Source organism: Mustela lutreola, chromosome 10, assembly GCF_030435805.1.
Source record: "Mustela lutreola isolate mMusLut2 chromosome 10, mMusLut2.pri, whole genome shotgun sequence".
Classification (NCBI taxonomy): Eukaryota; Metazoa; Chordata; class Mammalia; order Carnivora; family Mustelidae; genus Mustela; species Mustela lutreola.
This window is the reverse complement of record NC_081299.1, coordinates 101,987,446-102,013,712: the sequence shown is the minus strand read 5'-3', so window position 1 is coordinate 102,013,712 and position 26,267 is coordinate 101,987,446. Positions and strand designations below refer to the sequence as shown.

The following is a 26,267-nucleotide window of genomic DNA, read 5'->3' as shown; positions in this document are numbered from 1 at the left end:
CCAGGTATAATTAGAACACTTGATTTTATTAATTTATCTTTAGTGGCAAGGCATACATAGAACTTTTGCTGAATGCCAGGGTCCAGACTCGGGACTACAGGAAGATTGAAACACTAAAGCCATGGTTCTTATCTTTAAGGAAATGACATTCTTCCAAGGAAGGGAGAATGCACATACACCATTCACTCTCACAGTGAGTGGTCATAAATTTGGTAACAAAGTGCAAATAACAGCTTATAGAATTTAAAGACAGCATGAGCCTGTGATGAAACTTTAAAGCAGGAAGGAGCCACTGTCCCATAGCAGAGCTTCTGAGACCTTTTAGTGGAGGGTTGTCTTCTGGTATTGGGACAGTTGTTTAGTATTGTCCAGTCAAGATAAGCACTGGCTTCCAGTTTCTTACACATCTCCCGTCACCCACCCCCTATCTGTGTTCTTCCTATAATGCTTCTCTCCTGCGGTTATATTTGCATGAGGGCTTGAAAAGGTATGGGGACCTTTGAGCCACTCTGGCATCATGTGGCCCCTTCTCATTTCAGATCATTCTGCACTCGATGCACAAATACCAGCCTCGAGTTCACGTGATCCGCAAGGATTTCAGCAGCGACCTTTCACCCACCAAACCTGTCCCTGTTGGGGATGGAGTGAAAACATTCAACTTCCCTGAGACCGTGTTTACCACAGTCACAGCCTACCAGAACCAGCAGGTAAGAGGCTGCCTTTGAGAGAGACCTACTGTATCTGCTTTTAAAGGAGCTTATTCATGCCTTCGGTAAGAAATCCTTGGTCCTTCGACAGGACACTGAGGAACTGGAATGAGAGAGGCCAGGCTTGCTGTGCAGACGTCATGTTGGCGATGACAAGGCCATGATGCCTGGTAGCAGCTGCTCTAGTCTAGATTTAGATCAAAGACAAAATCTTCGACCAAGAGGACCGAATCTCCTGAGTCATTTTCATATCTCTCTGTATTCGCACCCGCGTTCATGGTCTGTCCTGTATCCTGGCAAATGTTCCTCATCATTTGCTATTCCTTTGCAAGTATCGAGTTTGATTCATTCCTTCCGCCTTCTCTGCAGTTTTCTGGGTATCCCTGCAGCAGCTACATCAAAGTCACCTAGCCTCTCAAACTCCATTGAAGACCCACTGCTTCCATTTACACTATCAGACTAAATTTACCTCTGTGTGATCACCAGCCACACCCTAACATCTGTGTTTTTATGTCAGCAATATGTTCGCTCATTCCATAAATGTTTGAGAAGTTGAGAACCCACAATAGTCCAACTTCAGTAGAGAAATTGAGCAGATTAGGACTTATTTCTCCAGAAGCAAAGGAGAGTTTTAGGTGAGTGAAAGACACACAAACACATAATGATAAAACTGGAATAATTTAGTGACAGAGACATGGACCGGCTGTTCTTGCATTTGGGGAACAAGGGAAGTTTTCCTGGAAGAGCTGTTGCTTTCTCTGTTGATGAGACACACATAAGAATTGGCCAAGATTGGAGCACCTGGGGGGCTCAGTCGGTTAAGCATCTGCCTTCGGTTCAGGTTGTGATCTTGGGGTCCTGGGATTGAGCTTCACATTGGGCCCTTTGCTCAGTGGATTCTGCTTCTCCCTCTGCCCTTTCTCTTACCCCTTGCCCTGCTTGTGTGCTTGTGTGCTCTCTTTCTCAAAAAAATAAATAAAGTCTTTAATTAAAAAAAAAGAGTTGGCCAGACTAATGGGGGAATTATGTGGAAGTGGGATATGGAGAGGAGAGAGACACCACGTCTGGAATTGTTGTGGGTGTTCTAGACATCGTTCTTATTTTGAGAAGTGTGAGTAGGTGGATTTATAAGTGATCTCACTTTATGCAGTTCCCAGAAAGTTGTGTATAAATCTCATTTTTTCCAAATTAGACTGTATTTCATCTTTTGACAGTTTGTCTAATTAATAGGATCCTGAAGTGAATCCTTTTCTGAAAAGAAGAGTTTTTGCTTATTTATTTTGCTTGAAAGTCTGTATACTTTTTTTTATAAAGATTTTATTTATTTATTTGACAGAGAGAGATCACAAGTAGGCAGAGAGGCAGGCAGAGAGAGAGAGAGAGGGGGAAGCAGGCTCCCTGCTGAGCAGAGAGCCCAGTGTGGGGCTTGATCCCAGGACCCTGAGATCATGACCCGAGCTGAAGGCAGCGGCTTAACCCACTGAGCCACCCAGGCGCCCTGTATACTTTTATTTTGGGGCTGCTTGGAGCAAAATGAACTTCTGCCACAATACTTGTGGTGGATACTACACTAGTGTTCTGACAAAGAAATAGAGGAAATATATTCATGTACTAAGTATTTATTGAGTGCTTACTATGTGCCAGGCAAGTGAAGGTGAGTGATATAAACTTTGGTTCACATAGAAAGAGCATTTTGGTTTTTCACAATACATTTGCATAAGACTCCTGAGATGTTCCTTGCCTCCAGAGAAATTTGATATGCAACAACGCTTTAGTCGGTAGACATGTCCTATACTCTTGTTGGGCTCCCTCAGCTGCTGTAAGTCATTCCCAACTTCCAATTTTCCTTGTGGTTGCCACATTTGATCTAAAGTAGAGGAAGAGTTTTAGTTTGCTTTGGCCCCTTTTAAAAAAACTCTTGAATGCCCTCAAACTCCTTAGGTAGTAAAATACAGAGGCCATGGAGGGTCCTTACAGGAATCTTTAATAATCAAGATTTTTCAGGCTCTGAAACAAGATAGTGCAGCAACACATACATGCCTTTTGGAGTGACTGGAACCTTGGGATTAACCGAGGTTCAGGAGAGGAGGAGCGCAAGTCTGAGTTCTTTGAAAAACGGATGGACTTTTTCCCAAGACACCCAGCCACCATTTTAATCATTAGTTTCTCGTGAAGGCAGAGATGTGACAACCAATATTGCAACTTTAGAATCTAGTTTGTAGGGCAAACTAGAACACTGGTGAATGAACATTCTGCTGCTTCCCCCAGATCAGTTGTAGAGGCCACAAGGGTCAGCACTGTCACCCAAACTGAGATTAAAAAGCCACAACTTACCGTGGCAATGTCAGTGAAAGAAGAACAAAACATGGCTGTCTGAAATCCCTCTCACTTCTTCTATCTCCAGTGTTCCCATGTCTGAGGACATTCTACTCAAAAATATAAATATTTTTGTCTTCATCTGGCCTGGGGTGGGGGCTGTGGTGGTTTGTTGGAGGTGGGACACCATGATTAAATTTGTGGGATTTGGTAACAACCTGGTTTGATTTCTGACTTTTCCACTGGGAAACTGTATGACCCTGAGCAAGTTTGTTTGTTTGTTTCTTTTTTTTTTTTTTTTAAGATTTTATTTATTTATTTGACAGACAGAGATCACAAGTAGGCAGAGAGGCAGGCAGAGAGAGAGGAGGAACCAGGCTCCCTGACGAGCAGAGAACCTGATGCAGGGCTCGATCCCAGAACCCTGAGATCATGACCCGAGCTGAAGGCAGGGGCTTAACCCACTGAGCTACCCAGGCGGCCCCTTGAACAAGTTTCTTAATTCCCTTCCTCAGTGTTTCCTGGCCTGAAAATGGAGTGAGTGACAAGAACTAGAGGAAGGAACATGCATAAAGTCACCGGCACAAACCCAGCATCTGATCACTAGTTGTCAGCCTACATTGGTCAGTCACAGGCATGGAGGGGAGTGGGGAGTAGAGGCAGTTTTCCAGAATAAACTGCTTATTAAGGAGAAAGTGGATTGTTGGGAATTGGAGGACCTGCATTGTCTCTCTAAGGTATTATAATCAATAGGTAACTGGTTTGATCTTTCTGTTCTCATGTCATGTTGGTGAATTCATGATGTGCTGACATCCAAAATAAATGAGTCACACATATTCAGTTCTGCCCTGTTTGACATCAAGATAACAGCTTTTGCCCGTTTAATAAGTCTTCAGTCCCTGGATACATCAAGGAACACGATTATTTAACATTCCCTTTGGCTGTATAGATGGGCTTTCATATAACACAGTGTCTTCTAGTAAAGCAAACTAACCTCAGGTCTTTCCCCCAGGAGTCTGGAGGTCTGCATCCTGTTACCCAGCAATCATTTTCAGACTTGTCTCGGAGATGGCGGGTAGCATAAACCATTCTCTTCTGTGAGCTAGATCACCTACTACTGTGTTTTTATTTCCCTCAACTGTCTTGAATGAGAACGATTACTATTTTATGGCAAAATTATTTACTTCATGGATTTCTTTTTAAGGGAATGGTTAGAAGGCATGAGAGAGTAAAGAGGAAAAGTCAGTGGTGGGGGGTCCCACACTGTGTTCAGGAACACAGTGAAAGAAGGGCAGTGCAAGGAATGGAATTGAAATGAAATGTTATCCAGTCTTCAAGGAAAGGCAGTGGGCTAGCCATTTGGAGACTCGGGTTTTCATCCTAAACAAACTACTAGCTATCTATGTCATTCTGAGCTAGGTATTTTCTTTCTGGGTTTTGATTTCTTCTTCAAGAAAATGATGGGTTGGCTTCTATTTTCTAAGTTCTCTATTAAGCTCTGAAATCCCAATTTCTCCCTCTTTTTTTTTTTTTTTTTTTTTCTGCACGTTTTTAGTTGAGGGTGGTTTGTTTGTTGTTTGTTGTTTTCAAGCAGAGGCAGTCAACACATGCAAGTATTGAAAATTATTTGAATGTTCCTATGTGTCAACTCTTTTTTAACCCCCACAACAGTTGAGACCAGTAGAGTTGGCGCAAGTCCACACTTGAAAGGTGGGAGCTTGATGTTTTGTTGCTTGTAAACAAGATATTCCAAGCTACACTATTCCTTTGTCAACCCTGCCAGTCCTCTCCATTGTTAAAACCTGTGTTTCCTGTTGGCTTCCATCTTGCCACTGAGGCTGGCTGGACACCTGACACTCCACACATCCAGTCTGTTACTAAACTCTGTTGCTTCTACTGATGGAATATTTTCTTCTTTCTCATCTTATTGCTTCTACCTTTTCTCTGGGCCTACCCTCCCTCTACTTTAGGCTGTTGTGACGGTTTCTAGCTGAGTCACCTGGACTGTGTGGTTAACGTCTCATGAGCCATCACATATTCACTGAGGCATGGGTCTTCCTAGAGCACAGCTCTGATTGCATCATTTCCTCTGTCAAAAATTGTCAGCTCTTCGGTGCTGAAGGGCCCAAGATCTTGAGTCCAAGTTCTCAAGTCTTTTAGTTGGGTCCTCTCTAGCTAGTTCCCAGCTACATTACTGGGCTTATTTCCCACTAGTCGTCATCACACATCCACAAGAGTTCAGCAATCAAGAGTTTTACTCTTGTTTGTACTTTGTAGCAGCTTTGCTTTTGCTCGTGCTGTTGTCCTTCCAGGAATGACCCTTCTGCTTGTCTTTATCTGTCTAGTTTCCTTCTATTCTTCAGGTTCAGGACAAACATAGTCCTTCCTGATGTTTTCCCCTACGACGTTCCATGCATTTTTCAGCTGTGAATGAGCTTTCCCTCATCGAACTCTTAGTGCACTGTACCTCTCTCTTGATCCCGTCACCTTCTAAGCTGTGTGCATGACCAATCTTCCTCTCGAAATGTTGAGTTTTTTGAGAACCAAACGCTGTGGCTCTCAAAATGCGGTGTGATATGGTAGAAAACAGTAGTTTGGAAGTTAGGAGACTTAGGTTCTCGACCTGGTCTGCCCCAGACAGACTGTACTGCCTTTGACAAATCCCTCTACCTCCGAATCCTCATTTGCAAATCGGTGGTTTGCTTCTCAGCTGCCAGTCTATGGAGACATTTTTTATAGTCCACCAAAAGATGGGAAAGATAAAGGCAGGATGGGGCGGTTTATACCTGTAAGCATTCATTTAAATAGGCTGTATCTTATTTTGTCCTTTTAATCTTTTTGATACTAAAATGTCACTTATTTTATGAAATAATGATGGCAGGAGATCCTAGATAGATGTAATTCTTTTTGTTTGATAAAGACCTGGAATATCAATGCTGATCCCTCAAATTCCCTCCCTGGAGGGAGGGAATTAGAATTGTCCTGAAGCCCAGAAACCACTAATTAAGAAGGACCCTTCCATCTGTGTAAATCTAAGGCATTTGTGTCTGCCATGGTGCAGAGCACTGAATGTGTGCTTGGAAAAGGACTGAATGAGTAATTAGCCAACACACCTCCACTACCAGTTTCCTTACATAGCTGTGGTCCTGCTTCTTTGGATATAAGTAGTCGTGAAATGTGAAGAAAGAGTTTCTATTTTCATGAAATATTTTATGCTTTTCTTTCCCCCCTTCCCGTTCCTTCCCCCCGCCCTTGCTGACTGACCCATAGACTCCCAGGGCTGCTAGCATACTGAGGTTATTATTACTATTATTTGCTCTTGGAGTGCCAACTTGGCAGGCCTAAGGCAGAGACGAAGGTACAACATGCCCAGATTCTCATCATGGAGAATAAAGTGGCAGAGGTGGGAATAAAGGTGACTCCACTGTATGCTTTTTCTTGAAAGAAGCTGACGCCAACATGTCCTCATGGAATTAGCAGGAAATTTCCATTGCAGCAGTCTTTGTCTTCTCTAAGGGGAAAAGGACTGCTGAGCCTTGATTTTTTTTTTTTCCCCCAAACAGGAAACTAGATTTCAAAAAGACATAGCCCTGTTCTCCTCAGGTAACACAGTCTTATTTCTTGATGAGAATTGGCTACACGAACCAGATAGGAAGTCTGAAACCACAGCCAGGTTTGTGTAAGCAAATCCAATAGGAGTTCTGAGTCACTCATTATATCCTAAACTATCGAGCCAGTTGTGCTCTAACTTTCCAATCAAATCAGTGCAGAGGTTTTTTTATTTTTTACTTTTCATATGGGCTGAGTTTTTTTTTTTTCCTTCCCTGATGAACACCTTTCAAAGCAATATGGTTAAACAAAAAAGAATAACTAAGAGAGTGTTAAAAAGGGAAGGCCTTTTCAGCCTTGGTATTGTAAAATCATACACAGGATATTGAAGTTTCATTTTCTTTGTAGGTTGTGCGATTTATGTCTGCACTGTGCACTGGGAGGTGTACCTCATTTATTAACTGTCTGGACGTTTCCAGGCAAAAAGTCAGTGAAAATGATTAAAACCAAAGGTGGCAAGCCAGCAACCACGTCTTCGTGTGCTACGGTCTTCGATGATGCAGACTGTACAAATCAGGATAAGGGAAATCAAATCAGGGAAGAAAAATGCTTCCCCAACCTCTGTGCTTTCCATGTCTCCTCCTTGTTATTGGAGCAGGTTTTGAACATGACCGCTGCAGAATAGTTTTAGCTGCACGGACAGTAATTAATAGACCTTGTTCTGCCCAGGAGGACATTTGAGACTTCTGTCTGTGGTGCTGCAGTGAAAGCAGATAGGATCGAGGGAGTTGTCTGGTCTGTATTCTCTAAGGCTGGTTACGGCTTTGCGACTGGTGATCCTTCTTTCCCACATTATTCAGTCATGCGTTCACTCACTCATTCACTCGTGGAACAAATATTCATCGCGCGCAAGAAGCATGTCATGTTAGGTTCTTAATAAAATGGTGTAGGAAATAGGCCTGGTTCTTACCTGAAAGCATCCTATTCTGGAGGGATGATCAGGGAGGATCTTTCTCAGGAGGTGACATTTAGCCTGAGACTAGAATGAGGCATCAGCTCTGTGAAGAGCATAGAAAAGAACTTTTTTTTTTTTTTTTTCACTGGAGGTAGAGTGAGTGTGAGGGGCCTGAGTTTGATGCACTTCTGCTCTGAGAGCAGCCAAGCTTGACAAGAGCCTGTGGCCCACGCATAGGGGAGTGTGGGTGGGGGTGCAGAGCTAGCCAGGGCCCCTGCAAGACCAGCCAAGGAGTTTGGGTTGAGTTTCGAGTAGAGGGGTAGCCACTGACGAGAATGGCGTGGTCTATGTACATTTTAACAGAGATCACTTGAGTTGCTGTGTAGATCGGACAGGGACAAGGGTGGAAGAAGCGAGATTAGTCCTGAAGTTATATGTAGCAGTTTTAGTAAAAAGAGGACTGTGCTGGTTGAAGGTGGGGAGATGGAGACTGACAGCCATATTTGGGTCTCCATATAACCATAGCCATGGAGTAGGGTTGGAAATGAACTATTTAAATGAGTCTCTCACACTACTCCGGCTGGCCTCTAGATGTGTGGTGTGTGCGCCGGGCAGAGGCCGCAGGGATCATGAGTCTTCATGCGGTGACTAGTGGGTCCCTTGCTATGGGCCTCACTGGGCTTTGCTGGTGACCATCATGTCTACTCTGGGTCCCTTGTGTGGACGTGCTCTATTGATAGAAGGCTGCTCAACTTGTGCTGTCCCATTTTTGCCTCAGTTGGACCTCCTGGGCCTCCCTGGCTGGCTCAGCCTCACCTCGGGCTTCGCTGGGTCATCTGTTGGGCTCCTGCCCAGGCTGTAGTGCCTCTGTGTTAGGCCCACCTACCTTCCCTTTCATGGTGTGTGAGAACCTCTAAGTCCCTGACTCCCCCACAGAGAGGGCGATCGGAGGCCTTCAGACCAGGCGGCATTTTTACTTGGATGCGACCGGCTCTGCATGTGTGTGTGGGGGGTGGGGGGCTGCCAGTTTTCCTCTGAAGGTCCCCACCTGCACCCCTGGATTTCGGTGTGAGCAGGGAGCGAAGGCACGTGCAAGTCCACGGGCTTGCTTCTCTCTGGTCTCTTTCCTCTTTCTTCATCCTCTGCTGAGGTGGAAGGGGAAGATCTCTTACTTCTTTTTCCTCTTGCAAAGAATCCGCCTCAGGTCACATCCTTGTCTTCCACAGGACGGCAGGCTTGGCGGCCCAGCTGTCATTTGCATTCCCTTTCTATGCTCTATGAAATGCTTGTGAAGAGGGGATGCCGCCAGGCTGGCTCTTCCTATGGGAACCTTGGGACTGTGGATCATTGAGGTTGAGAATACATTGGTGTATCCCTCCAAATTATTTGTCTGTGTTACCTAGAGGATGGGTAGACCTCACCAAAGTGGTCAGCGTGAGCATCAGCTGGGGTCATAGTTCAGTTTATATTGCTAAACTTGCTCTCTTCTGCCTGTAGGGTATACAGACACCTAATCAGGGCAAGACAGGCTTCCTGAGATACGGCCTCAGGCAGCCTCTCCTCTCTTTTGCTGCCTCTCTCCCCATACCCTGTGCTCTGGTCAAATTGGGCTTCTCGGTGCTTCTCATGTGCCCTTCATTCTGTCATGCTTCTTTGCCTCCATGCTCTGTCTTCCGTAGGCCATGTCTTATGAAATTCTTCCCTTTCTCCCCTTTTTGCACTTTGCCTTCAAGTCCTACACATCCTTCGAGGCCTGGCTCATGTGCTGTCTCTGAGGTGAAACCTCCCAGAGCTCTTCAACTTGGGACTCTCACGGCTCCCTCTGAAGCTCTCTTTTGCCTTCATTGCAAACCTTACCAATTCCCATCTTGTGTTAGCATCTATGTGTTAGTGTATACATCTGCTTTTTTCTTTTAGATTATAAGCTTCTGGGGCGGTGGGCACCAGACAGTCCACAGCCATATACGGACTGTGTATCACTGTCACCTGTGCCTTCTGTCACCTTGCTTTGCACACAAAGGTACTTGACAAATAAATAATGGGTATGCAACTACACAAAGTTCTCTAAATCTCACATTAAACGCTTTGAAACGGTATAGAGGAGCTGTTTTTCCTAACATTTGGTGGCACTTTTCTATTAAATCTCCATGCAGACCTCTTGGCCTGAGAGAGAATGAGCTGTGGGAAGCAGGTTTTCAACCTTTTCTCTCAGGCCCATGAAATAGAATGTCATTTTATTTACAGGGGTCTGTGGAGGCCCCCAAAACATGGCAGCACAATCATCTATCAGAAACCCCTATCATAAATGAGCTGGACAGGATAAGCCAACTTGAAAGAGAAAATAAAATATTATAACCCTAACTTGAAAAGAAAATATGGTGTGCGGTTTATTGCTGTGGATTATGGAGGAAGAAAGAACGGATTTTAAGTCAAAAACAGAAAAGCAGTGACAGTCTTTAAAGTCCGTACAATATTCACAAGGCAGACACTAGACTTTAGAGAGCCAAAGCTTCAGGCTCCTGCTCTGGTCTATAAAATAGATGTAAAATTGCTTTTGCTACATTATTAGTGCTGCATTATTAGTGTGCCATTCTAGAAACAAGGAACGTTTTAGGAGAAACAAAAATTAACTTGGGTACTTTCAAGTCAGAGTCTGTTGCTCAGAATCTCACATTGCCTTTTAAAGACCTTTAACAATTGCAGCTTTGGGAAATTCCACTCTGACAAAGTGAGATGGAAGAGGGACGTGGAAAAGATTTGCAGTGTAAGAAATAACTTCAGACGTCCTGGTGATAAGCTCTGCAATGATCAGAAATGGGAAGGTCATCTTTAATAATGAGATTCCCTTCTTCCTACAATCACCTTCCATTGAAAGCACCTTTCCTCCTTCCCTGAGCTCCCTGACCCCCACCCTGAAGTCTCTGTTGCTTGAAGCTAGTGAGTCATTAACATCTGGCTTAGACAAAAAAATATCAAAAATGCCTCCCATGACCAAGGCTGAAAGTGGAAATGTAAGAACACATGTGGAATTTGTTGGTCAGGCTTGGTCTAGTCTGGGGGCATGGGGGTGGTGTGTACAACCCTCGCTGAGGAGTTCGAGGGGCTAAGATAAGATGTGATAGAGAGGGGCTTATGCTCTGAGTGGAGGTTGAACCAGATGGCTCCTAAGGACCCATCCAGCCTGGGTCACACAGTCATTCATGTCTTCTGATTTTCTTGTAAGCCTTGGAGACTGGATGTAGCCTGCCCCACTGAGTCCCCCGTTTATAGATTTTCCTTTGGGTGCAACCTTGAGAAAAGTGTAGCTACTTTTGGTGTCTTTTACAAGAACATTTTAGGTCATTAAAGGAACCATCTCGAAGGGAGAGAGGAAAACTAGAGTGAGATGGTAAGTCCAGTCAAGTATATGGTTCTTTCAGGTTGAGGCAGGTTGTCTAAGGTTCTGATTGCTTTGGACTGGATTGACTCATTCCATTTGTTCATCATTCACTCTCACTCGCTTACTCGCTCATTCACCCAACAAGGGCTTTTCAAGTTCTTCCTGTATGTCATGTATCACGGACTTGACCATTGCCCAGTTTTCTAGTTCCATGCCTTCGTGTGTCTAGGCAAGTGATTTATCACCTTTTCTGGGGCAAGAAAGGTGAGCAGAAGGGAGTTTACAGTCACATACTGAGAAGACCTCAGTTTTTAGGGAGAAGTGGGTCAGGTGGGTCAGACATCTGGGTGCCAGGCCCAAGTCCTATATCAACTTCCATTCAAATCTCAGACTTAAAAGAATCTAAATAAAAACAACAGCAGTTACCAATAGAGTGATTTCTGTTAATTTTCCAGGAACAATGCAAAAAGGAGTCAGTTAATATAAATATAATTTATTTTCTTTGTTTCCAGATCACCAGATTAAAAATTGATCGAAACCCTTTTGCTAAGGGATTCAGAGATTCTGGAAGAAACAGGTAAGAATAATTGGGAAAGACATTTCTTTTCTTCATGACGTCATCCACTCCCCCCTCTTCCCCCATGCTCCATTGGTGGCTTTTGGCTCCTGCTTTTGGGGGATCACTTGCACACTATGCCTCTGTGCTGACTCAGGCAAAGAGAGATGGATAGCTGATCTGAGAATCAAAAAGCTGTTTTCCGGTTTTTGTTAACACTCTGTACATGACCAGATCAGATCCCTCATGGTATTTTTCTCCCTACATCATGCTTGGTAATCCAGTCACTTAAACTAAATTTTATGGTGATTTATTGCCACGAAACGATTGCTCCTTTTTCTGCTGAGTGCTCTAGGTGGCTACAGCACATACAGTGATAACCTCATTTACTTTGTATTATCAAACAAGGACTTGTGGACAAATAAGAATTACCAGAAGATGATCACCTTTAAGATTAGCTAAAAACTGTTAAAAAAAAATTAGCCTTTTCTCTTAAGGAATATTCCCCAAATATATTAGATGCGGCCTGCCTTAGTAAAGATAGTTTCTAGAATGCAACCTTTCCTGATGCTCTAGCATTAGGATGAGCTGTCATGGAGGGAAACTCTTAGGATCCACTGATGTTTGTGGGACTCTTTGCTCTTGTTGTAAGTGGTCTTAACGACTGTGGCATTTTTCTGGTTAATTCTGCTTCTCTCTAAATCCTTTCTTTCCCACCGTTCCTATATAAAATTAAAATCTGTTATCCCTGGAGCTAGGGGAGAATGGAAGTTGCTAGGAAACACAGATCTATCAAAGGTTATTCAGCCAGAAAACCCACTTCATATAAACCCTACAGAAACCGCAAATGTGACACGTGTGTCTTGTAAAGTGTGTAGGCTTTGTTTGCAGTAACTATTCACGTTAGCGTTCAGACCTTTCCCTCACTTGGGGCATTTCTTTACATCTGAATGACACAGACTGTCAGGAGTTCCCTTTGCTATCTTCTCCGCAGGAGTTTTCAGATAAACTATCTAGGATTATATTTAGGATAACTTCATGAACGGTGTAGCACATTCTATTAGAACCCAGATTTATGCTAAAAATCATCTGTAGTGATCACTTCCTTTACAAAATTATTTATGGAAACACTTTTTTAAAAAAGATTTATTTATTTATTTATTTGAAGACGGGAGAGGGAGTACAGACAGGGAAGGGCAGAGAGAGGGAGAGAGACATTTTAGCAGACTCCTCACGTGGGGCTCAGTCTTACCACCCTGAGATCATGACCTGAGCCAAAACCAAGGGTCAAGTGCTTAACTGACTGCATGATCCAGGACCCCCCAAAAGCACTGCTTTTTTAAAAAAAAATATTTGTTTTTTAAATTCCACTATAGTTAGCATACAGTGTTGTATTATTTTCAGGTGTACAATATCACGATTCAACAATTCTATATATTACTCAGCACTCGTCATGAGAAGTGTACCCTTCACCCCCTGTAGAAGCACTTCTTAATGAAACTCTTATTGTATATTTAAAATACATTTAAATTGCTATCCAATTTTACTTACCTCAGAATTTCTTAAGATTATGTCTATTGAGTAAAGTAAAATTCACTTCAACTTCTAGTTTGAAAACTTCAGGCCACAGGCTTTCCTGTTCAGTGAAGACCTTTGTCTTCCAAATGTAGCCAGTGAGGAATGCATACTTATTCCTTCCATTTGAGACAGGCCTCTTCCTGCCTTCCTTGTTCAGGTCATAGAACTTGCCTGTGAAAGGTGTCCTGTTGCTTCCTTTTCAGGGCTCTGCATTCTGGTCTTACTAAGGACCTTGCTGGTGAATGTGTGCTCAGAATAGAAGCTGGCCTTTCATAAAGAAGCTGCTAGGGAGTTCAAGATCATTAGCTCGAGTCTGTGGGTGGATTGCCAGGGTTCTGTGAGTTCCCGGATAATATAAAGAAAATTGAGTGTGGATGAGCAGGTGTACATTTTCTGGGGAGAGGTCTATAGCTTTCTCCAAGTTTTTGAAAATTTCCATGACCAAGTGTTAAGAATTTCTGCCCTAGACACCATGAGGGGTCAACCCTAATGACTTTAGTTATTCAACTACTTTCTCTTTCTTTCTTCCTGTATCCCCAGTGACACTTAGTATTTGTTTGTTTTCTTCTTGGAACTCTAAAGATTGTTTTGATTTTTTTCTTTGCTTTTTTTCTTCTTCTGGAGTCCTTGTTTTTCAGAGGTGTGACCTAGAACATAAAATTGAAATAGATAGGCTGCACTGACCAGCATCAATGCTCTGCTCTAGAACTGGAACCATGCTTTAGTCTGGTGATTTAGACCATGTAGCTTGAAGCATTTGCCTCTGGTTAGGAAGTTGCGATGACATCTTGGTGCAAGTCCCAGGGTCCTCCTGTTCCCTCGCTGGGCTAGAAGGGACCTTCTCATCATTTAGCCCTGGCTTGGGTCTGCTTTGGGGCTGGTGAATATCTTTCTGCTCAGGACAGACAGTTATTTCTCCTGCCTGGTGGGCTACTCTTCTTTGTAAGGAATCCATGGAAAGCACAACTCTGGATTCTCATTAGCCCATTTCAGTGCCTTATTTATTTATTTTTCCGGTAACATGTTGATTCTTTGTGATGTATGCCCCATTTAAAGCTTCAGGCTACTTTAAGTAACTTAAGTAATTACCGAAATTATCTGTGATTGAACACTTACTGTGTTCCAGACATTTCACTTAGTTTTTTTTTCCCCAATTTTTAAAATGACCCATATTTTACGAACGAAGGAACTGAGGCTCAGAGAGCTTAATCAGCCTCTGTAGGGTCACACAGCAAAGCTGGAGCGCAGAGTAACTTCCGGGTTCCCGACTTCAAAGCCTGTGAACTTCGTGTTCTATCATGCTAACAGTTTCAGCTCAGCGTATTTTATCTCCAACAGATATGGAAACTAGAACTCTTCCTCTGAAAACACATCGTTTACTTAAAGGTACTACTCAAGTACCCAGAAACTTCTTTTTTCTAAATAAAACAATCTGTATCTTCTCCACCTGCCTTTGCAGCCATCCTCATTGCTTTATCATCTACTTGCTATACCCCCTGTCAACAAGGGATTCCCTAGTAGAGGACAGAAGTCAGGCTGAACTTCCCAGCAGGAGAAACCATGACATAATGGCCTTGAAGTCCCTTGTCTCATGAGAGGGCAAAGGTGAATCATTGAATATAGAAGTAATTTTTGTCTTCCAGCAGTCTGGGAATATAGACTCATGGAGGCCCTTGTATTCTGTCTTTAAAAAATTTCAAAATGACCTGATGATCAGAGTTGAAATCTCACTCCCTGGCTGCAGGGTCTGATGAGGGCAAGAACCATTAATGTCATTTTGCAGATGGGAACGACTGATGGATGAGGATATGGGGGATTATTTGTAAATCTTCTGGGATCTGGTGGTTCTTTGCCAACACCAGAATCCAGTTCCTTACCTTCCAACCAGTGCCTCACCTATTGCCCTTCTTGTGTTACCAGAGTTCTTATAAGTCTATGATCATCCCCATGCATTTTAGACATCAAATGACTCATAGCAATGGGCATGGTTTGATGAGTTGCATATAAATGTACCCAAAACATACGGATTACATTTCCTTTAAAAACACACGGGCTTAAAAATTAGGGCGGGGGGAGTTCTTGGCCAATGTTTTTTGGTTATGCAGAACACAAAACATTTGTGGAATACTTTGGAGTTACAGAATTTGCCAAACCTCAAACCAAAACATGTTTAGGTTTGTCGATCTTAATCTATCCCAGTGTGATCCAAAGGCTCAGGGAGGGAGGGGTGTGGAGGGAAGATGGGGAGGACACAGCACCCTATGCACTCTCTTCCCTTGCCTCTCCTGAGTCTCTCCCACCCTTCCACCCTCTCACTGCGGAGTCTTCTGATTGGGGTTGGCGGGCAACAGCAGTGTCCTGAGCAAAGAGAAGAACTCGAGGGAGCTGGACTGAAGATCCTTATGTCCATGTAAAGAGATATCTGTGGAGAATACTCCTGGCTTCTACCCTCTCGCTTTCTCCATTCCCTCACCAGGCACCAGAGTGACCCCTCTGATTGCTGAGTCCGGGAGAAGGAACTCTTGAGGTCCTGCTTTCCTCCACACAGCGTACATTCTAGCACATTCTAGTACATTCTAGTACGTTCTTGCACACAGCGTACATTGCCCTGTGCGGCAAGTTCAACAGAGGAGGCCTGCTGTTCTGGGGGGCTAGCTTGCTTCAGGGGAGTCCTGACCCACTCATTCAGCTTCCACATCTGTGCCATAGTGTCCACACACCTTTATCAGCAACGAAACTGGTATTTCGGTCTCTGTGGCTTCAGGCTCCTACATCCTTCTCAGACTTTATTTTGAGTTCGGATGAGGACAGGAGGTGACATTCACTGGGCCTTTCAGAACCCCCACAGAATCCCCAGTGAGTCCACAGTGTTAACCCTGTGGTGTCACTGTCCCCAGAGCTTGTCACGGCCCTCCCTGCTTTCTTAGGAAGTGCCATTCACACACTTCAGTGTAAGGAGGTCGCCACTCTTTAAACCACACTTAGGGAGTGGTTGCTTTGCCTTCCCATATAATTGTGTCCCTGATTAGAAATCTTTACCAGAAGTGTGTGTTCATGTTGAGGGGAGGAGTGGTAGACAGCTGGCCCTTTTGGATGGAGACATTGTCAGATTTTGCTTCCAGGGATTGATTGTCTCTGCAGTGGAAGGGCAATTGTGTTTAATTCCAAATTGTCCCTCCTTCTAGATTTCTCAGAAATCATGTGGCTCGATTCTGGCTTTGGGTAGAGCCAGGCATGTTTACCCATCTGCAGGCCTAGCCCCAGGGCACAATATCCAGAGTGACCTCTGGGACATTTCTCCTTCCCAAAGGAGACAGTAGCCACTTGCTATTCCTAGGGAAAACAGATCCCCTCAGCTTGATGAATTAATGTCTTGGGATCTGTGTTCCTGGGCTCTGCCCGCTGCTAGAATGTACATTCCTTGAAAACTGGGACTGTACCTTTTTTAGGTTTCTAATCTTAGATTATTTCCTGCAGTTCCAGGTACACAGAGTAAAATGATAATTGTTTACTTAGTTACAAAACTGCAAACAGAGTTGATGAGTAACAGAGAAATTAAAAACTAGGAACTTGGGAGTGAGAAAACCTTACCCCAAGCAACAGCGAATCAGGTGTAGCAACAGCAGGGGGCTAGTTTTAGACATCAACTAAAAAGGGAAGAAAGAGTGAATCTATAAATAGGCTTAGTTTGAAGACTAAGGGCAATTTTGATTCAAATCTGGGATGGACTGATGCTGTAGACACTGATTTAGCCTGTCCTAGAGTAGACATGCACACCCTTGAGGCCAGCAGAGCTGTGTCTGAAGAGTGGGGATGTGTTTATACTACCTGGAGAAAAGGAGGACTCCCAGCAAGTTTCAAAGTCTGGGAGCTTGAGGAAAGAAGAGGTCCCAGAGGGTGAGCCCAAACAGAGTGAGGTTTAGTCGAGAAAGGTCGCGCAGTGGTGAACGGAAAGGGAAAATTATATCTTTATAGATGGACACCCCAGCGGGTAGCACATTCCAAAGAGAAGACAAGGGTCATGGAGCTGAAGAGAAGCAGGAGTGTTTGCATTGAGTCCCATGGTCAAGAAGCAGCCTCAGGAGGTCCCTCTGTCTGCATGCTTGGTGAGCACACTGTGCTCAGCTAGAGGGACCATCACAACTGCAAAGACTGTGCACTATAAAGGGATAGCCAGAGGAGCAGAAGGAAAGAAGACATTGTGGGTCTCTCAGTCCGCATCTAACGTGAAAGCCTTGTCTCTGTTGGGAGTGGCTGCCAAGATTTTATAGAAGGCTCAAGTCGGCTTGGGAAATTTTATGTAATTCCCAGGGACTTCTCCAAAGCAAACATATACATAAAAAGGAGAGGATTAAAATTATGATCTGTCTGGGGAGTAAAGGTTCTACAAACTTGTTTTAAAAGAGTGCCATGGAGTGCATGACTCTGGGTTCTCTCTGTACCCTTCATCTAGTCTTTGACCTTGGCCTTACCCTTCCTCCCAGACTCCATTGCTTCTAAGGCAACTGCAAGGCAACCCCTTGCAGTTAGTCCTAGTTAGATGCAGACTGAGAGACCCACATGGCTTCCTCCAGATACTCCTAACTGGCATGGTGCCCTAGAAGCCACTGCTGTTGGTTCCACAACAGGCCCTGGTAGAGTGGCTCTTCTGCAGTGTAGGGAATTGGTACAACTCTCTAGTAGGGGATCTTTTTCTCTATGGAGGCCACCCTCGGAGGCTTAATCATGACTCAGATCCCAGCATTTCAGAGCTGACAGCAAGGAGCCGGTGTCAGGCCCTGTATCATGGGGTGGCTGGTTCACATGGAAACTGGCTTTAATAGGTTGCCTGTCACTGAGAAAACAAGAGGGCCTGCAGGAGGCAATGTGTGAGCTAATTCTCTGCCAGCCCTGCTGTTTGCTGGGAACGTGGCTGGCGGCAGTCCTCCTTGGTACCTAGTGTCCCTTTACATGGTGCGCCGGAGAGGGATCTAAAAATGGAGCCATTAACTGCATTACGGGAATAGATTTGCTTGTTGGAGGAGGATGCTGAACGGGGCTGATACTTAACCCAAAGGAAGGCATCTCCACTGATGGGGAGGAAAATCTTTGCGAGGAAAGGATTTTCCTGGGACCTCCTCTTAAATGGCTGCCGTGCCAAGGCCATGTTCATAGAGTGAAGATGCACTTCCTTGGACACAGGCAGGATACCCTACCGAGGCGTAGCTTCTTCTCTCAAAACTCTGCATGGAATCAGAGTGCCTCCAGTTAATGGAAGTGAGAAGGAAGGAAGAGGGAGAGTCAGCTAGATCCCAGCCCCAGGGTCAGGTCATCTGTGCTTAGATCTGAAAGAAACCGTTTTTCTTGGTGAGCTGGGGAAGAAGCGTGCAGTGTGGGTCTCAGTTAAAGTCTGTGAGAAGGGTTCTCTGTTAGAACCAAGTGTCTCAAATCTTGTCCACCCCCTTACCTACCTACTAAGCTGAACATACGAAATTACTACATTTGTGGGCCCAAGAGGTGAAATATCAGCAATTTCATACATTTCAACCTTGTATGTTTATTTCTAGGAATTCAAATCCCACGTGTTCAATAATAATAGTAGAAATAAGCATTTCACACGCAGCCCATGTTGTCCCTTTTTTGTCTCCGAGCTGACTGGTATTGTTACAGTGTTTCCCATTTTAGGGATGGTAAAACTGAGTAGGGGGAGATACTAGCTTTCACAATTTGCCAGTCCAGCCAATGGCAGCATCCAGAGGGTAATGTCCCTCTCCCTCAGTGAGGCACAGCTTGCCAGTCATGAGACAGCCCTGCCCTCACCCCTGTCCGGGTCCCCATTGCTTCTGAAGCCTCATGTAGCAAGCTGAAAGCCAGGGAGCGGACCCCCTGCCTTCTTTCAAACCAGCACTACTTCCAAGGGTCTCCCTCACTTTCAATTATTATGTTTTTATTTGTTCTCCCTCGGGCCACTGACTATATTTTTCTAGCCAATCTCATCCTGCTCGTTCCCAGGAATCCTACTAACCCCTGTAGGTTTTGCCTACTCTTGTGTTATCCCTGGCACGGGGGCCACTGAGCCGAGCAAAAGTCAGTCATCCGTGTCGAGCTTCCTCTCAGGAACTGTGGCATCTACAGCTCAAGGTAGCTGGCCTTGTCCTAGACTCCGGTGATAGCCTTCCTGCCAGATTCCCCCTCTCCCTCCAGGCCGTGGCTGTTTATCATGTCCCCTGGCTTACGGTCTTCCAGCCGGTACTTGACATTTTTCTCTGCCTTGTTATTTCTTCTTCCTCCTCCGTCACGAACCTTTTCCACCATTGTCCTCTTGGCTGTGTGGGTTTGCCAGGGAAAAGTTGGCAGTTGTTTTATTATCTATGGCACTTGCCCAGGGATGGTGTCATCTAACAGAGTGACGTCTTTTTAATGGCTAACAGATTGGAGCTTGAAGTATCTGCAAGATAATGAGGCCTACCGGGGCCAAAGGGACATGTTTTTGGTTCTCTGAGGAGAGAATGAGACACGGAATTGGGTAACATGAGGGTCCCTCCACATTCAGTCTGGAGCCAGGGGTTGACCCAGGTTTGGATTCCTGGGAAGTAAGAATGTTTTCTCCTGCTACAGGTCACAGCCTAAGGAGCTGGTGGTGGCATTTCTTTTGCTTGGGGGTAGAGCAGTGGTCCTCGAGCTTTCATTATGTTTTTTTCCTCTTTGATATATTTTATCTTTAATCAATCTGTATTTATTATAATAATTAGGAGGGAGCAGTGTTATCTCTGTTTTAGAGGCAGGGAGACTTGGGCATGAGATGGTGATACGGCCTGGCCGAGATTACACAGGGGATCAGCAGGATGGCACTGTGAACCCAGGCAGTCCGTTTCTGGAGCTCCTGATCTTCTTCACCACTAAGCTCATCTGCCCCTTGTGTGATTTCATGTTTCCCATTCAAGTCAGAGCACTCCAGTCAAACGTGAAGAAACTTAATCTCTTAGCCTGCATTGTGTTGTCAGCGATTTTTCTCAAGGCAATGAAAACTCCTTAGGGACTGCCATTGCTTCCTGTTCAGACTCCATGTGGGGACAGGGTTCCCAAGTTGGGAATCACTGGGTGAAGAACAATTTCGACTCAGCCCCAAGCATCTGTCCATTGGACACCTGTTCTTCCAAACCACTGTGACAGCCAATTCATCATGTAGATGTACTTACTGCACCATCTAAAGCCAAGTTTTGAATGATGGCTCCCCCCTCCCCCACAATTTGTAGACCTCCGTTGGGAGGTCTTTTAGATTATTCCTGGACCACCAGTCTGTAGAAGCCAGTTCCAGATCCAGAGGAGAAGAAAGATGTGGAAGGGTTCACCTCACCTCGGTGGATGGAAGACAGTCTAAGAAAAAGGATTAGGAACTTGAGATATAGTAATTAGGTCTGAAAGAACAATATATTCTGGTTCTGTGTCTTTTCAAGTGCTGAAACAGGAAGAGAAAGGAAAGAAGAGCAGAGGTACAGGACCGCCCATGGGATAAAATCCAGGCCCCAATAAATATCTCTGGTATCCACCCCACCATCTCATCTTGCACCTGGAGCTGCGGCCGCCCTAAACTATCTTCAGTTCCCAGAACGTGCCTTCTCTTCCATACCCCCACGTCTTTGTATATACTGTGAACTCTCCTGGGAAAGTTCTTTCTGCCTTTTGTCTGCGTGGAAAACTGCTGAGTACCCTTTAATACTCAGCTGAAATAACTGGTCTTTAGGGAGCATTTCTGGAACTTTCCAGGTGGAGGAAGTACTTCTTGCTCAGTGCTCCGTGGTCTCTTCCATGTATCTTCGGTGTAACATTCATCACACTGTTGTGTGATCAGTCATTTACATGCTGTTCTCTTTGTACTGAACAGAACACTCCTGATTTGGGGTAAAGACCCTATGTCTTTTTTGTCTCTGTATCTCCTGGACCTAGCACATTTACTGGCTGAAAGTCTTCTTTATGATTTCAAAACCCCATCTCTGTAGCCCTTGGCTGTCTTCTATTAGCAGATGACCAATGGCCTTATCAATGTTCCTTTTGTTACCAGAATCACTGGCCAACAGCTTGGGGAAGAGTTAAAAGTCAGAACTACAGAGAAAATAAATCGAAGAAACATAAAAAGCAACCCTCTATCATTGCAACACAAATAAAACACAGAAAGTATGCAGCAGAGTGCTAATAGGTTCATGAAGATAGTCATAATTGTTATTATTATCATCAAATATTTGCTGAACTTTTTTTTTTTTTTTTAATAAGAACTTTGGAAGAACAATTCTTTACCGTCTGGCTGTTTTTACAAATCAGTTCATCTCGAGGCATCATCAATTTGCAAAGGAGATCTTTGGCTTGTTTCCTCTCCTTCCTTGTCTCCCTCCTCTTCAGCACGTTCTGTTGGTTTGGCCAGTGAGCAGACTGAAAAGTCTACAGAGAAGAGGCTTGGGAATCAGAGGGGTGATTCCAGCCAAAGGACTGAACAAAGAGGGTTTGGATATGGCCTCTGTTGTCACTGGAGCAAACAGGGAAAAGTAAGCAAGAGGGGAGACACTTGCCAATATGATCATCTCTGACTGGAAACCTCAGACATTGGGTCTCTGGTGTGCAACAGACCCGGAGAGGCCCACCATGTGGAACACGTTAATGACGTGAGGTTACCTAAGCTTGCTTTTTAAAAATCTGTTTTGGACCATGAATTCACTTTTAAGAACCTTATGATAAAATTTTACAAAGCTAGGGTAGAATGATGATGAATAAGTAAGCAATGTATTCCTCATAATAAACTTTGAATAGACATCCAAGTGGCTCAAGATGTTAATGGGTAGTTGGCAGAGATTCTTATAAGAGAAGATGAGGGTAGAAATGACTGGTCCCCGAGAGGGGGATTCAAACTGTTGTAGGTCAGAAATTCCGTGACCTGAACAGAAGAAACCAAAGGAAAACTGAAACCCCCCTGAGACCTGAGTCAAGAAAGGCACAAGCAGCTATAGGAACAATTCCCAAGTCTCCAGTACTAAAAGATTTCTTTTGTCTGCACAGTCTTGATTTTACATCAAGTTGTTTTCCTAAGTTTTAGGCTGGCTAAAATTCACGAGATAATGGTGCAGTATTAAGACATAGGATGAAAATTGACTCCTTTGCTTATTCATTGAATGCATACAGATTGAGATCTGACCATACAATAGTCGTCACTCTAAGCACTGGGACACACAGAAACGGGGTCTAAAGTAGACACACAAGTGATGAAGAAAGCTGGATTATCTAATTCTTAGCTTGCCACCTCACATCACCAAATCCTGATATCTAGCACTAGTACTTTCTAACAATCACACCTATTTGATGAAGCTTAATGGAGTTTGAGGACAAATAAGATGTGGCATAGAGTGAAAAAATAGGATTAATTTTTCTAAAAAGAGATATGCTTTGAATATGTAAGTAGATTCAGGAAGTATCTGGGATAAATCTATGAAAGATGGATCTACAGCAAAGCATGGTGAGGGATGGGTGGGTGATCTCAGTCATTATTTTTCAGTAGTTACAGCCCCTCCCCAACAACTCCACCACTAAAATGAACCTTCTGACAGAGTCCTGGACTGGAGGGAGCGTAGCTGTGTCCATATGTGATAGCTTGTACATTACATTCTTAAATGCTAAGGAAAGTCTTCCTGATGAGAATGTGGAAAGTATCTGGCACTTGTCACCATTTACTCACTGGTAATGGGACCAGAGAGTACAAGTTTTGTCAGAGATTTCAGCCCAAGATCAGAAAGAACTTTCTAACGTCTATTAGAAAACTGAATGTTTTCCTTGGGAAATACCCCAGCAGAGGCTGGGTAACCATTCAAGATGGCATCCCAGGAATTGGAAGTAGGTAATACCTAAGAACTTTCCCAATTTTTAAATCTATGATTCTACAACTCAGTCTTTCAGTTGGATTTTAGATTTGGATAGATGGGTAAATGGTCACTATCCTATATAGTGTTGATGGCCTAAATAAAATTATGAATAACTTTGCCACAGGCTTTTTGCCTATTATGAAAATGAAATCCAAGTTTTTCTATTTCTTGAATAAATACAATACGGGCAGTATATCAGTGTGTAATTGTTTCTTCACAGTCATCTGTCACTTTCTTGTGAAATGGGAAGGGACTGTTCTTCGTCCTTGAGTTAATGTTTTGTCCCTCATGGGTAAATGCTCCTGGGAAGAATGAGATAGGAGGTGAAACAACAAAGACCTTACCATTTGCAGTGAGCCTCCCATGCCATTAAAGAGAATCCCAAGATGTTCTGGTGGGTGGCCAACATTCCAGAACAAGGCGGTGAGATCCATGCCTGGCCTATCTCTTTCTTACAGTCATCAAAGCTCAGCATGGCTTTATCTGCCTATCCTCTTATTATTCTAAACTCCCTAATTGCTTGGACTCTTTCTCTCCATAAATAGTTCCATGTACTGTATTCAGCATTAATGTAGGTGACTATGTGGACATGTCTTCTATTCCTACTTTTAACAGATTAACAGCTAATAAACACCATGCAACACCCTCTCTTCTCAACCTCTTCTAAAAATACAGAGTTTGATTTGCCAACATTGGTGTATTTAAAGCCTCCAAGATTCCAGGGAAGACTTTAGAAAGTTAACTGTGCAAGTAAAGCCTGTTCAGAGAGGAAATTTTCCAACATGAAGAGCCAATCAGTGTATCAGCAGCTCATCTGAGAAGAACCTCAAGGGATCTTCTAGTCATTTATAAGGAGAGGATAGTTGTTCTCACTTAAAAATAAAGCTTCTCACTTTATTCTTGGTCTGCAGGACTGAAGAGAACTCTGGAAATGTATTACCTAGGGAGGAAGACAGGCAGCATAAGTTTCATCTCAAGAGGGAACATTTGTCTTTTGCAGGAAGGGATGCCATGTTACCTTCTAGAAACTTTGCAGTGAAAGGACAGTGCTACCTACTCTTTTCCATCTTCCTTGTCCATAATCCCTGTGCTTCCGCTCCCTCCACTTAGATGGAAGTGAAGCAGTTTGTTTTAAAGAAAAGTTAGTAATAAGAAGCTTTAATGAAGTTAAAAGTTCAGAGCTTTAAACAAAACCCAACCAATACTTTTTTGAGGATATGGGATATCAGCAAGTGTATGACCAAGATAACTTGGATAGTTCTGTTGAAGGGATGTCCATCAGCACCTCATATATATGGTAGAGAATTTATTGAAGAGTAAAGTAGGCAGTGTGTGCATATTTTAATTAATGGAACCTCCAATATCAGTGAAACAGAAGCCTTTAATGTATTTGGAAAATATTGGATGTTTCCTGAGGTCTGATGGTCTCAAGTATGTGATCCTCAAAGACCAGCTTGATTATTAGATTTTATAGGACACAGGATCAGTATTTGCAGAAACATATTGGCCCTTTTCTCTGAGGTATAATTTCTGGGACCAAACCCCTTCTTTGCCTTCAGGTGGGAATTTTTTGTTGAGACAGAAACTCACATGTGTTTGCTAGCTTGCTTTTCCTTTCGTTGCTATTACCCTGCTTGTCTCTGTTCATTTAAGCGATTTGATGGTTCTGTGGACTCCACATACTGACTGATAGGGGTGACTCAGGGCAGGCTGTGTCCGTGCACTGCGGTAATGATGAAACATCGTCCTGTGCTTGAGAAACCGTCAGTGCCTGTCTGGGCTCAGCTCTGGTCATGATGGTATTAGTGACCTTGACCTTTTTTTTTTTTTTTTTTTTTAAAGATTTTATTTATTTATTTGACAGAGAGAGATTACAAGTAGGCAGAGAGGCAGGCAGAGAGAGAGGAGGAAGCAGGCTCCCTGCTGAGCAGAGAGCCAGATGCGGGACTCGATCCCAGGACCCTGAGATCATGACCTGAGCCGAAGGCAGCAGCTTAACCCACTGAGCCACCCAGGCGCCCCAGTGACCTTGACCTTTAACAATTGTTTTTTTTCCATGAAGACCGGACCTCCTTTGAAGAAAGCTCCAAGCAAAATTCCATCCTGGTTATGACTTGCTTGCGCATAATGTGAATTGGGTTAATTTCTTCTTCCTTACGCATTTCAGTGTCATTTGTTCCTTGTGCTCTTCTAGACTAATTTCCTCAGCGGGGGGCAGGGCGCAGTGAAATCTTTCAGTGCCTATGTACATACCACCTGTCAGACAAACCACTGCAGGATCTTTAAAAAGTCAGTACATTTCTTGGCATGATTTACAACCTCCTTTGTTGGCTTTTCTCTCTGCAGAACCGGACTGGAAGCCATCATGGAGACTTACGCATTCTGGAGACCCCCCGTGCGCACACTCACCTTTGAGGATTTCACCACCATGCAAAAGCAGCAAGGTAAGGCTCGAGGCCATGGCCTCTTCTTAGTGATAGTGCTGGGGAGAGAGTGGGAGCAGAACTGAATACAGCACATCTGGGCCCAAGCCAAGCCATGGGTCACACCAGTTCTTCTAGAATAAAGAGTACTTAGTAGCCTTGTAAATAACCAAAGCATAACTACTTGTGCAAAGAAGCCAGCTCTAGATGCAGAGTTCTCTCCCTTTTCTGAAAAGCAAGGTTATGTTCATGTTTACAATGGGGATGAAATGATTATTTCTATGCCTAAGTGTTCATATAGCCCTTGGTATTCAAAGATGTTTAATAATAATTTCATATATACGCCTCATTGCAGCCTTATCAGTTTCCTTATTCTGGTTTTGTAGAGGAGAAAAAGCTCAGTCCAAACAATAGGAATGAACTGCTTAAATCTGACAGTGAGGAGGCGATCCCTGCAAGCCCATCTGAAACTTGCAACTTATGCTCTCTCCTTTTCTGCTGAACACCTGGAAAGGCATGACACCTGTCTCAAGTTGATGTGCTGGGTGAACTTTTGCCTTGTACTGTTCTGTGCTTTTCCTCCAGTTTCTCCCTTCTCTGGTAGCTCAGGTTGGGAAGCCAGTGACTTTAGCAAAGATGACTCCTGGGCTGACCTCAACTCTTTTCCTCAGTCGGTGGCTCTTCCCACGGCAGGACACCTTCACCTCAGGAAGCTTCCCAGAGTGTCAGACACTTTATGATTCTCTCTCTCTCTAACCTCCTTCCCCCAAAGCGACATCAGTCAAAATTACAGAGCTTACTCTGTTCTGTCACAGGGCTGCCATTAATGGAACCCTAAGTTTTGAAATTGTTGGCTCTGTCATATGGGAAACCTTTCTAGGACTTGAAGAACTAGGACTTAAAGATTATATTACATTCCT

The 26,267-nt window shown here is 43.9% G+C and overlaps 1 protein-coding gene across 2 annotated transcripts in view; it reads left to right on the top strand.

Annotated features, from left to right (window-relative positions):
- Positions 1-26,267, top strand: part of TBX15 (T-box transcription factor 15) — a 104,330-nt gene that overhangs the window by 63,489 nt on the left and 14,574 nt on the right. For both annotated transcript variants that reach the window (XM_059137668.1, XM_059137669.1), the window contains exons 5-7: positions 540-707; positions 11,419-11,483; positions 25,271-25,368. In XM_059137668.1, the coding sequence (XP_058993651.1) occupies positions 540-707; positions 11,419-11,483; positions 25,271-25,368 (331 nt within the window). The remainder of the gene's footprint in view (positions 1-539; positions 708-11,418; positions 11,484-25,270; positions 25,369-26,267) is intronic.